Below are 13,193 nucleotides of genomic sequence, written 5' to 3'. Positions count from 1 at the left end.
TGTCTTTCTTTCAAAAGCAACATATGCCATACCTCTACAATAAGTATCATTTATGGCAATATTTACAGCAGAAGCTATAAAACCTCAACTAAAAAGCTGGCCTTTACTGCATTTTTACTACAGCTATACCCTAAACCTATATGAACTCTCCTCTCCCCATTACTGTGTCAGATCTGTAATGTATTTACTGTTGGCATGTGCAATGTCAATGCATTTAAAAGTGAATTAAAATATTTGATGAACACAGTTGCAAAATTAACACATACTTGGGTAAGATCATTCTCAAATGATTGGCACAGTTTGCTACTCATGGTTTCAAATGTTTCTCACATATCTCGATTTTGTTTCAGTTTGAAAGCAACAACTGTCATCTTCATCAGAGCTGATGTTAGCAGCTTTATGTTTTTAACCTATACTTCTAAGTAAAGCTATTCTGTCTCTTCTAAAAGCAACCAATACCAAACAATCACAAGTTGTGTAGAGAATCAAAACACTTAAGAGATTTAAATTCTATATATGTATTACTAGTTGCTTCAATTAATTTGTTTTAGATATGAAGAACAGAAGGGTTTGGGGGTTTTAAAACATACAGTAACATTCAGAATATTATATGGTCAAATTCAGGTGATGATTTTATCCTATATAGCTTTCCTCTATTTGGAAGTGTTAAATAGTTAAATAAATATACAGAGCACATCCTGAAATTGAGCACTGCAAAACTACTGTTCACCAAATGTTTCTTCCTTAAAATGGCTAGAACATTATTAGCTTGAATTACAAGCATATTTATTAAACATTTCTTGCCATTTGATTGATCAGCTCAGTGATATCGTATGAAAGGTACACTGTGTTAGACAAAATATATTTTTGAAGATCATATCATGCGTATCAGAGGTGGTGACATAGATTGCCCTGCAGTAGTAAATGCAAAATTGATTACATTTCACCTTACCTGACATCTCTGAGTAAGTCTCAGAAATCAGATGCACCCTATCTCAAAGCCTGATCCTACACTGAACTTTGATTGCATAAATATCAAACTCTCGATTTTCACCAGAAATGAGCTTTTAATGAGCCCTCTTAGGTGCTATACAAAACCATATACTCACAGAATCAATGAACTACTGAATGAAAATGAAGAATAACAAAAAAGTTGAAAGAAACAATTCACTCCATGCAATAAGTATTTAGTGATATTTATTGTCTGATAGAACTAAGTGAAGATTTTACTGCCCTATGAATTTTCTTGACATTCTGAAATGCTGCCTTTATTTTCAATATAAATTCTAAGTATTTTTTTTCTAGAGAAACCTTTCTACGGTAACACAGTTATGCCATTTATAATTTCTTAAATTTCCGCCTCTATAATTAATGTCTGGAAGAAACAAATTCAAGTTGTTTTAAATGTATTGTACATCCTTAGTAGGTAACTTTAACCATTGCAGGCTGCTTCAGGAAGACTTTATTTTAAGGACTCCCATAAACCTCTGAGCTATTTTAAATTTGTTTTAATTAATCTCAAAGGGATCTTCCCAATCTGCCCCAATCATAGAAAGAGATCTTCTCCAGGATATCATGACATTTTGGGACTTGGATAACTATAGCATGGGAATACATTGTAGCCCACCAAAAGGAGCCTGTGTGGAACATACTAAACTAAAATGATTGACAAATTAGAAACTATTTTGCTGTATTTCCCTTCAGCTCATCCGAACAAGGACAATAAAGATTTTTTTGAGATAATGAGAATGTTAGCCAAAAGGTTAACAAGATGTTTAGAATTTTGCAGACAGATGCTGTATCAAATACATTATACTATAAGCAAGTCCCAGGTAACATTTTAATTACACTGAGCTATAGTGCAAGTGATTCCATAAAATATCAGATGAAACCATACCACTACAGCAACCTTTTTGCACACTATCTGTGAAAGAGCTACATTGAAGTCAGCCACTAAAACCCTTTGGTGTAGAATGCAATAAAGCTGGAACAGCATTGTATTAGAGGTATAGTGCCTTAGTAAAAGTTATAATACGGAAAACTACAAGGTTGCTTCTTATATGTTAATGCATTTTGGAGAGGATATAGTGGGCCAGCTGACATTTACCACCCACTTTATAATGAAAAAATACTGAACTGCAATCTTATACCGGGTCCTTAATCCTATAAGCTTCATGGAATAGCTTCTGCTCACCATACAGCTCTTTCCTATGCCATCTTTAGGTTATCTGGCCTATGATGCTCTCCTCTCCTCCCCTTCCTTCCTATTTCCTTGGAAAAGTTGGCATCAGGACCCAAACTGTACATGTGAAAATTAACCAGCTGAACAAGAAGAACGGAAAAGACACATGAAGAAGAGAACAAGAATGGAGTCAATCACTGAAGGCATAAAAAGAAGCTCTACAAGGTAGGAAGGCCTGGAGCTATAGGAAATGTGGAACATTTTTGAAGAGTGGAGAGAAAAAACACTTACTATTATGCAAGATGCAAGACAAGCATAGAAAATCCTAGCCACTGGTATACTAAGAACACTGGATAAAAAATAGGTCAAGGACATGAACAGAATAAAGGGATCCAGAAAGGAGTTTCACAGCTTCCAAGCCTTCTCCAAACAGAAGGAAAAGAAAATAAATGAATGTAGTTACTTTTCAGGGCAGAGTCAGAAGTCAAAACAACAGAGGAGACACAAGATGAAAGAGAGACTGAGGGGGAATAGAGGAAAGGTTAAGAAAAGACAGGTGGAGGGAAGAAGAAAATAAATAGCTCAGAACACAGAGTCAAGAGAATTGTAAAGACGTACTGCATAGGGATAGAAAACAAAGAAAGGAGAGAAAAGATATTAACATCCTGCCACAAGTAGTAACTTGGTGAAGCACAAACAGAATACAATGCCCTAAAGAGCCTACACTGGTATCTCCTGACCAGACAGTGAAATGTAATGAAGAATGTTCCCACAAATCAAAACAGAGGGCAAAGGGAAGAAATAAAAAGACTGTGGCCTCTGATTTGTGTTCTATAGGTAATTAGTGTGTAGAAGGAAAATGACCCTGATATATTTGACTTCAAAAAGTTTTTGGCATATTCAACCCTTGGTATCTTCTTTGCCTTTCAGGTGTCTCACTATTTCACTTAACAGATTATTTAGCATTTAGCTGTGCCACTGGACTCCCTTAGGACCCAGGCAGAAGCAGACGTCAAATTGCTTGCAGATATTTCTCTACCCAAGAAAGAAGACTGAATTAAAATTTTTTTTTTTTTTTAAATATTATTTGTTGCAAATTACTTGTTCCACTCCATTTACTACCCATCTGATGGTACTTTTCAGAAAAAGCTTCTCTGGAGCATGTCATCACCTCAGATGCCTTTCTGTGTGTATGATGTCAACATATCTTTTACAGTGATTAAGGATGATAATCTCCAGAAGCTCATAGCAATCGCCCCTCAAATCCAAGAAAGCAGATGTTCAGGAACATTGAAAAGTTTATACACTTTTTTTGGGTTGTTTTTGTTAAATTTCAGTTGCTTATATTTATAAACTTTGTCCATGCTGTAAAAATTTTAGCAAGTGAGAGGAAAGCATATTGTGATATAGAAAAAATACATGGAAAACATAGCAACATAGAAACCAGAAATATTACATTAAAATGGCACTGGTGATACAGATACACAGTTTCTGAGATGAAAAGGATATGAATGAGCCATTCTTCAATTTCCAGTCTTGTTTCCACTCTGATCTAATTCATCCTTGAAAGGGTGCCCCTTGTGTTAGCATAAAATCTTATTAAAGAAACCATCCTCTAATATGTGGACATGTGAGTATCTGTGTGGTGGAATATCACACCATTATATCACATGGACAGGTTGTGTAATATAATTGCAGCAAATGTCATGCTAGAACCTTGAGGTTTAAAGAACAAGCAAGAAATTACCAAGTGTCATGGTTTAACCCCAGCCAGCAACTAAACACCACGCCGCTCCCCACTCACCCCCCCCCATCCAGTGGGATGGGGGAGAAAATCAGGAAAAAGAAGTAAAACTTGTGGGTTGAGATAAGAACGGCTTAATAGAACAGAAAAGAAGAAACTAATAATGATAACACTAATAAAATGACAACAGCAATAATAAAAGGATTGGAATGTACAAATGATGCGCAGGGCAATAGCTCACCACCCACCGACCGACACCCAGCCAGTCCCTGAGCGTTGATTCCCCGCCCCCACTTCCCAGTTCCTATACTAGATGGGACGTCCCATGGTATGGAATACACCGTTGGCCAGTTTGGGTCAGGTGCCCTGGCTGTGTCCTGTGCCAGCTTCTTGTGCCCCTCCAGCTTTCTCGCTGGCTGGGCATGAGAAGCTGAGAAATCCTTGACTTAAGACTAAACACTACTGAGCAACAACTGAAAACATCGGTGTTATCAACATTCTTCGCATACCGAACTCAAAACATAGCACTGTACCAGATACTAGGAAGACAGTTAACTCTATCCCAGCTGAAACCAGGACACCAAGGTAGAAATACAATAGATGCAGAGAGAAGGAAAGAATGAAAGCAGTGAAATGGCTATGAAGACCACCTGAGGAAAAGAGTGTGAAGGTGAGGGAGGGACAGTGAAACAGAAGACCAACACTGTAAAGGCTGAAGATATGTTCTCTGGACATCAGCAGTTCATGTTTTGCCTGCTGGTTCTCCTCCTGACTGAAGTCTTTCACTGCATGCTTACTGCAGCTCTTCCTTCTCCCCACAACATGAGGGATGTTTGAAAGTTAAGACCTTGGGATACTGTGGTACAGGGCATTGGCCCTGCATGGTCCAGAAGGGTATTGGAGATGATGCCCATGTCTTAAGGCCTATTTCTTTTCCCAGTGCAGTAGTTTCTCAATTATTTCAGCTCCTGTCAGCTGAACTTCACAAGGCTGTGAAATGGGCAGTTGTCTACTATGAGTAAGAACACGGCTATTCTATCATTAAAGATTTATTACTGAACCACAATTTAACAAATGGCTTTGAACCACTAGGACTATGAACTGAACTCATTAGTGAAAGGGAAAGGTTTACTGTCCCATTGCTAATTGGCTATAAAATCTGGACTCCTAGAACAAAGTCACTAATAGATGTGATGGATAATTTATAATGGAGAACTTTAATAGACTTCACACTTTGTCTAATGACAAAGCAGGTTAAGTAGGTAGATATAAGATTTTTCCCCACAGACTGCACCTGCAACACATTAAGAATAGACTGACTACTTGAGTTGATGGGTGCAGACATAAAGAACATCTTAGAAAGTGTTTACATAAACTCTTTTGTCCTTAGGACTGACAGAGTTATGCTCCTGCTTTCATGACTAAAATGTCATGCTATGTATCCAAGAAAAAAACTGCAATGTCAGAATGGTTTAAGTTCTTCAACACAGATTTTTTTTTTCAAGGAAATATAAAGTTCTTGGATCTCATCTTCCAGGACAAAGAAATACACAATTATTTGCATTTCACTTCTAACAGAATATATGTATTTCTTGAGACTATTCATATTGCTGCCTTGCCATGGAAAGATAAATTGAACTCCATAAGACTTTTTTCTTTTTTTTTTCAGGATTACCTTTCAAAACCTCAAAACCTGAGAGAAATTGTTAATGCTTAACTATCTTCTGCATCAACATTTCTCTCTGGTGTACTAACTATAGGATTTCAGGTTGATGGATGACTGCTTCATGACTGATGTCCTGTTGATGGGGCAGATATGGTGGCACCATAATGCAGAGGCCTAAGATAGTGTTTCTGGTGCAGGAATATAGGTAGCATATTTCTAGAGAGCACACAACAGGACAAATATGGCATCTTGTATATATTAAAAAAAAAAATAAAATCTTAGAAAACATACAATCTATGAAACAGCAAAGTATCCTAATAACAGTTTGAGAACCTAAGACTACTACCATACTAGATTAGAATCTCCTATGGAAAATGTATTTATTTTAGAATAAACATGCAACAGAAAGTCTCAATTAGATTTTAACACCCTGCTATTTTTTTGTTGGTAAATTTGCATTGCTTCAATTTAGAATGTTGAAAGTAAAAAAAAAAAGATTTTAAAAAATCCTAATACAAGTGGATACAGCAAGTTCTAACTGACATCTTGGACCCTGTAGACTCTGTTATACGAGATTTTACTATCACACACATAAGCAATTAAATACAAAATTCCTCGATTCACATTGATACTCCTAGCAGCTGTTGTAAAAGTATTCACTGATACGCAGATATTCCTCTCTAATCCCCCGCATAAGCCTTGTAGCCACGAAGGGCTTTGTAGAGTCAGCACAAATCAATGCATCTCATTTAATTAATGCTAAAGGGGGAAATAATCTCACACTAATAAGGCAGCAGACAAACTATCCTGGCCTGCTTGACTGTGCCTAAGGTCTTAACAGTGAACTGACATGAATTAAGAACGGTAATACGACCTATATAAAAAACACTGCATCTGTCCGCCATGCTACTATGTTTGCCTTCACTATGCACACACAAACACAACCACAGCTCAGCTTATGTGGGTCATGATTTATAACTGATATATGATGGAGGAAAACTAAATATTGAAGAGTAAATAGTGTAGTTCATAAGCATGACAGTGGCCTGCTTTTGAGTTTTTGTTATGAAAATACCAAGGTACAGTTTAAAGGGACCATGAAGAGATTCTCTTTCAATTTTTTTCACAATACACTGAAACAGATTGTTGGCAGACACATGTCATTATCCACAGAGCTCTAGTATGCTAGTGATGACAGGGATAAAGCTATGAACAACAACTGCTGCTTTTCTAATGGAAAAAAACCTCTCACACTTGACTATCAAGTGAACAATACATTTTTGTATTTCTCCAGTAAAATTACCTATGTAGTACTGAAACAAAGCAGGAGCCAGAGAAAGGGCAATTTATGGGTATTCCATTAGGGAAAACAGGTAAACAACAGCTCAGTTATTGCTTTTAGCTGACATTACCAAATCTGCTGACAACTGTCAGCTGTTAGCTCCTGCCCACACTCCACAGAACTGGTATGGCTGAAAAATACCAGCGGCAGAATATTTCAAATGGATGCTGAATGGTGCTAACTCTTTCATCAATAAATTTAGCTCAAATTTGAAAGAAAATAAGAAAAAAACTGCCTTGTCCCCCTGCAGCTGAAACTTAGGTCTATTTTCAGCTGTTAGTTTGGGATTTCTTTTGAAGCACCTGTTAAGCTACAGAAAGCTAAGGACCCTCTTCAGAAAGGGTCTGCCCTCTGCTTCTCCAGTGTTCTCACCTAGAAGTAACAACAGATTTATTTAACCATATTTTGCCTTTCCTTTTTTGTTACGGTCACTCCTGTCTTTTTGAGAAACTTGTTCGCACTTGGGACTTTGAAACTGCACCCATAATTTCAAAGATTATCACAAGAATCCTCTTATGGGTCTACTAATTTAGGACCTTCCTTGTGTCATACCCTTCCTTTAGCTCCTCAGTGTCTGTGAAACTGTTAGTTAAATCTTCTCAAATCTTTTGAAAATGAGATGTGTCAAGCAGTAAAAAGAGTCCTGAAGTATTTGTTCTTCTGCTCCTGTTTACCTTTTCTTTTCTAAGTCAACTGAATTGTGATTCTAAGCACACGACTTTTCACAAAACAAACAGCTTATGAATTTTTTGGCACTGCAGAGCAGGTCTGTCTTCTGATTCTTCCCGCTCAAAACAGCATGACTTGCAACACTGAATCATTTGTGGCCTCATAAATTTACACAACAGTATTTACATAAAATTTTTGACAATCTAACAATTTTATTTTCTTGTGCATTTTAGTATATCACACAACACATCCCACAATATATTAATAACATCACTGTGGGTGTAGTTTGCCCCTCCTGTCAGATTTAGAGGATGTTGTAACAGGTGAAGAAGTGCAATTATCCCCATTTCCCACCTCATGATTTCATAGTGTCAGGAGATAACAAAAGTTCAGGTAAAAGTTGGACACTGCACAGGAAACATCTTCCCTTAAATAATGGTCTTGATTTCTCTCCTAGTCCAAGCTAATTCGCCAAATCATATCCCATAAAAACTGTGATTACATACTATACTACTTGTAAAAGAAATAACAGACTCACAGGAGCTAACAGTAAAACAGATTTCTGAATAAAGCAGATAACATAGCAGACAAATCTGACTCTTCCTCTTTGGATCAGTTACAAAAATCAGTGAAAAAGTCAGTGTTACCATTTCCATAGGGAAATAAGCAACTCTGTTGGAATTTACAAAAATAACCCAAACAGGCTTGAATTATGAGTCCTGTCAAGTTTAGCTTGAAAAACTAAAAACAGATTGTTGGGAAGCTACGAGGCACTTTTATTTGCTAGCAGGTGGGGTAACCATTGTGATAACACAGAAGTACCTTGTTGGTTTGGCATAACATAGCTTTTATGTTTGTTCTTAAAGAAAAAAAACCAAACAGCACACTGAAATCTAGAGATGATGCCAAACTGAAGAACTGTCATACACCAAGGGCATGAAAATAGCAATAAAAACATCATAAATACTGGCAAGATATAAAATAAGATTTAACTGGCAAAATAGCAGTTTATACATGTTGAGAAAAATAAAACAAATCATCAGAACATAATCTGTGAATACAAAGAGGATATTCAGAAAAGGCAGCAGACGTATACTGAAATTAGATTGAAACATCTATATCATTTGTTCTAGCCCCCTTGCATCTGCAAAAGTATGCTAAATCTGGCAAAATGCTGAAGGCAGAAAATAAATTAGGTAAGCCTTAGAAATAATCCATACTATGTGTATGTACAACACCCATCAAATAGATTTTTGTTCTAGAAGAGCTACTGGAAAGGAAACCATAATTTTAGTGATATATTCCTTAGCATCAGTTTAATTCCTTACCATCAAAGTCAGGTTAGATACTTCATACCCTGTACACTTAAAATTGCCGTCAAACAATTTTAGGAAGTGCAAGGAATGCAGGATTAGCTCAACAGCAATTCCAAGCTTCATCTGCCCATGCACTACACCATGGACCAAGATAAAGGTACTCTCTCCTTCAAATGGAACTGATGAGAAAACACACACAGATGCCTTGTGCTTCACTATCAAAAACAGGTAATGAAATGGGGGGCGGGGAGGGGTGTGTGTGTGGAATCAAAAAAAACCCAGACACCTTAATAAACTGATCTAGAAAGAAAAAATTCAGAACAAAACAACCCCCAAAACCAAAAGGTTCAGGCTTCCCAACCTACAATAAATATAGTAATGACTTACAAACATTTCCAAAGAGAGCTAAAAGAGACTTCAAATCTCTGGTCAGAAAAAGGGGATGGAACTGCAGAAAGAAAAAACAAACCAAAGCAATGCGATATTGCATTTTGGGAAGATTGTCTCTGGAGCCTGCTAGTGCTAATAGCATGTAATTGGTAGCCCTGCCTATAGTAGGTATAATAACAATATACTGTTAGTATCTTTTCCGCTGGTTTATTATTCATTGTAGTCACTGTCAGCATAGGCGACATTCACTTATAAACCCTATTAGATTAGAAATTGCCATCATGAAGAGTTATAAACTAAGATGGTTGAGAATATCCTTTTTTTCCCCATTTTTTATTCGTCTTTTAAATCTCTCTGATTCTTGCAATGTAATTGCATCTCAAGGTGCACTGCCAGGGCTTGAAAGCAGCTACATCCATGCTCATTCCACACAAAGAATGAGCTCCTACCTGTTTGTGCAAGCTACTTCAAGCAGCACACTACCTACTACATACACCACCCACAATTTGCTCTTGGACAGACAGCTTCTTCCCTCATGTGTCTTCCCTTGGATGTTGACACAAAACCTGACAGTCCCCATTCTTCAAGTCTACGAAAACTGACTGGCAGTAGGCCATCAGTCCCTCTAGTTTCCCACGGACTTAAGTTCTTCTATAATTTTCCACTTTTCAAAGGTCACTCTGGACTTAGTGCTGAAAGAATGCTAATTTCTAACATAGTGTCACATATCATTAAAGTTCAAAAAAAAAAAAAAAATCACCAAAGAAATAGGAAAAATTTTCAGTTCTGTATTTTATAACCATGTCTTCTGAATAATTCAGATTGTTCCATGACTTTTTTTTCAGCATTCCCTACCAGCTTTCTGAGTTTTCTAATTCCCTCAGGACAACTACCCAGCCCAGGCAGATCTGTGCTCACACAACTGCTGGTCATTACAGGTAGCTGCGTCTTTTGGTACTACAAAGATGGCAAATGGTCCTGGTCAGGCTAAGCAAGTGTAGCATGTCCTCTTTAGACTAAACAAAAGAACAAAACTAAACCTTTGCAGACCTCAACCCAGAGCAAACAGCTGAGAACAGAATTAAACATTCTCAGAGTAGAAAGAGATTTCCTGTCCCATGAGAGTTCAAGATTTAGACTTTGTCATTCAGATGTATTTATACAAACTTATCTTTCAGTATGAGTTAACTACAGCAAAAGAGGATTTTGAATAACAATAAACATGGGAGAAAATTCTTCACAAAACTATCTTCCAGCTTTGTTTTGAGGTATTAAGCTGAATGCTTACTTTTCCATCGAATCACAAAGATATGCTACAGCTTGGCTTGATACATTCAGTTTCTGATTTATGATAGCTCTAAACAAGAATTAAGAGTGCTAATTAAAATCCCCTTAAGTCATGGAATTTCTTTGATTAGCTATTTTAGCTTTATCTAAATAAATAAATGAAATTTCTGTTATCTTAATTTAACATTAGAAAGTAGAATACATATACAAATTAAACTTACAGTGACCTTTTAATGGCACTGAGACTAACATCCAGCTTTTCGTACCTGTCCTGGTTTCAGCTGGGATAGAGTTAATTTTCTTCCTAGTAGCTGGAATAGTGTTATGTCTTGTGGGCGATGTAAATTAGCACATTTCTGGCTCACTGAAAATCAGAAAGTGCCAGTTTTGATCCTAACACTATAGATGCATCCACTTTAGGAAGGAACACTGTTTCCTCCAGGAGCAATGTGAATACAAAGAATATAAAGTCTTTAAACATCCTAGTTTTACAAGTGTTGTGCGCTGTCAAACTCAGGTCAACACAGCCTGTTAAAGTGCTAAAGAGGAAATGGTAGAGATAAGGCTATTTAAGGAGATTAAAGCTATCTAAAGAATCTGTGGAAATAATTTCAGCCTTTCCAAATAGTCCTGTGCTGTCCCTGTTTATTTTTTGAGCATCTGGTGGTTCTAAATGGCTGTATTCTCCAATTTGCAGGTACAATTATCAGGAAAACCAAGAAGATTTTACTTTTATCTATTAAAATACCTAGTTAGTAATTTACCATGATCTTACTTTTAAATTTTTTACTATAGTAATCAGTAAAAATTAAGTTTAGTATTTTGTTAGTCAGCAAGAACATGTGCTGGGTTTGAAGGTATCTTGGGATAAAATGCAGCCTAAGCAATAAATATTAATCTGGTAATTCTACCTGTACACATATTATGTTAAATAAAATAAAGCAGATAAGTAAACAGATGAAAGAAAAGAGGTTTCTAAATACCGTGACTGTTGCATCGTGATGTTTCCACAAGTCGATTGTTTTGGTCATAGCATGCCATGGCCTGGTAACGGTAGCCTTGTCCACATTCTTTAACATCTCCTTGTACCTTCATTCCCAGCAATGCTTCCATCTTACCCTCTGGTAAAATACAGTCTGACCAATTTCCCACAGGCTGAGCACTGTACTTGTCACATGGACAAAACTGATTCTCAATCAGAGGATACAACTGGGAATTTTTGCATTTATCCCTTTTCTTACTTTTTCCTAGGAAGAAGAAATAATTATTTTAGAAAGTTTGTATCAGTTTAATGTGCCCCAAAATTTCATTTAGGCTTCTGTAACAAGTGCTTGCAATCAAATACATATGCTTAAAACTAGTTATATTAATGTTTATTCATTTAGGTAAATTACTTGAATTTCTAAAGTAGTGGATGCCTACATATTGCACAAAGGCAACATCTTTTAAAATAAAGCCATATACTTATATTTACTTTGGATAAAAGTGCTTGGGGAGTACAGTTTGGAAAAGTTAGCAATTAAGCAAATATACCCTTTTTCTCCCATTTCATCAGCAGTGTGCAGTCCAGTAAAAAACAAATTGTGTCTGGATAAAGCTTTCTCAAGTTGAAGAAAATTGCAGAAGGAAGCAACATTCATCTTTGTTACAGCTGTACCTTCTTTCAAAATGTCAAAACCCTTTAATTTCATCACCCATTATTGTAAATTTGTTAATAATTACCGTTCTTCCTCTCTAATAGAATAAGCTCCTTCTGTGAGTTTGTTTCTTTTCAAACCTCTTCTTGTTTTCCTTCCCCAACTGGAGCATAGCCATCCACTCATCTTCCACTTTCCATTAAATCTATTTTTAATCTTCTCTTTGGTAAAGTTTGCTTGGTTTTCCTTTCCATACTAATCAGTTCATATATATTAATGTCAAAGTCTTTGCAAAAGTTTTCTTTTAAAGTGCTTGTTACTTAGATACTAGTGTAAATTAACATTCCGTAGTATTTTCCTTGCTATTCAAAACAAAGCACTTGACACAATTTTGCAGCACCCTTAGTGCTTATATTTACTACTGCCTTCATTTACAATAGAAAAAAGGTACCTAAAAGTTCTTCTTTCTTTTGACAACACAACTGCATACTAAAAATACACTTCTCCTCCTCATTTTCACCACAAATTATTATGAATTCACTCCAAGTCAGCTTTACATGTTAGCCTGGGTAACACATTGCCACAGAGAATACACAACAGCACATATCACAGTCTTAGCAAGTTTGAAGAGGTAACTTAACTCAGGACAGGGAAGTATCTCAGTGTTAACAGTGTGGTAAGAAAATCTGTTCTTTCTTGCTTTGTTTTATAATAAATAAATAAATAAAAATTGTTAGTCAAGTGGGGTTTTTTCCCTTGCAAGAACTAAACCTGGTATAAAGTTCACCGGAGTTATAAGACAGTCACAGTGAGCCCTCTTGAAGATCACGGATTATTCATTGTCCATAGGTCTTCTGATTTACAGGGTATGGAGCAGGGGATAGGGTTTGGATCCTATCACATTCTTTCTGAGGCTGCTAATGGGCACCTCCCTTAGCTAGCTTTCCTCCACCACAGGCA

At 36.5% G+C, this 13,193-nt stretch overlaps 1 protein-coding gene across 1 annotated transcript in view; it reads right to left on the bottom strand.

Annotated features, from left to right (window-relative positions):
* Positions 1 to 13,193, bottom strand: part of THSD7A (thrombospondin type 1 domain containing 7A) — a 300,146-nt gene that overhangs the window by 33,567 nt on the left and 253,386 nt on the right. Inside the window, exon 15 of the mRNA XM_049799255.1 lies at positions 11,580 to 11,843. Coding sequence (XP_049655212.1) covers positions 11,580 to 11,843 — 264 coding nt within the window. The remainder of the gene's footprint in view (positions 1 to 11,579; positions 11,844 to 13,193) is intronic.

This window comes from Accipiter gentilis, chromosome 4 (genome assembly GCF_929443795.1).
Source record: "Accipiter gentilis chromosome 4, bAccGen1.1, whole genome shotgun sequence".
Classification (NCBI taxonomy): domain Eukaryota; kingdom Metazoa; phylum Chordata; class Aves; order Accipitriformes; family Accipitridae; genus Astur; species Astur gentilis.
This window is presented reverse-complemented; position numbering and strand designations above follow the sequence as displayed.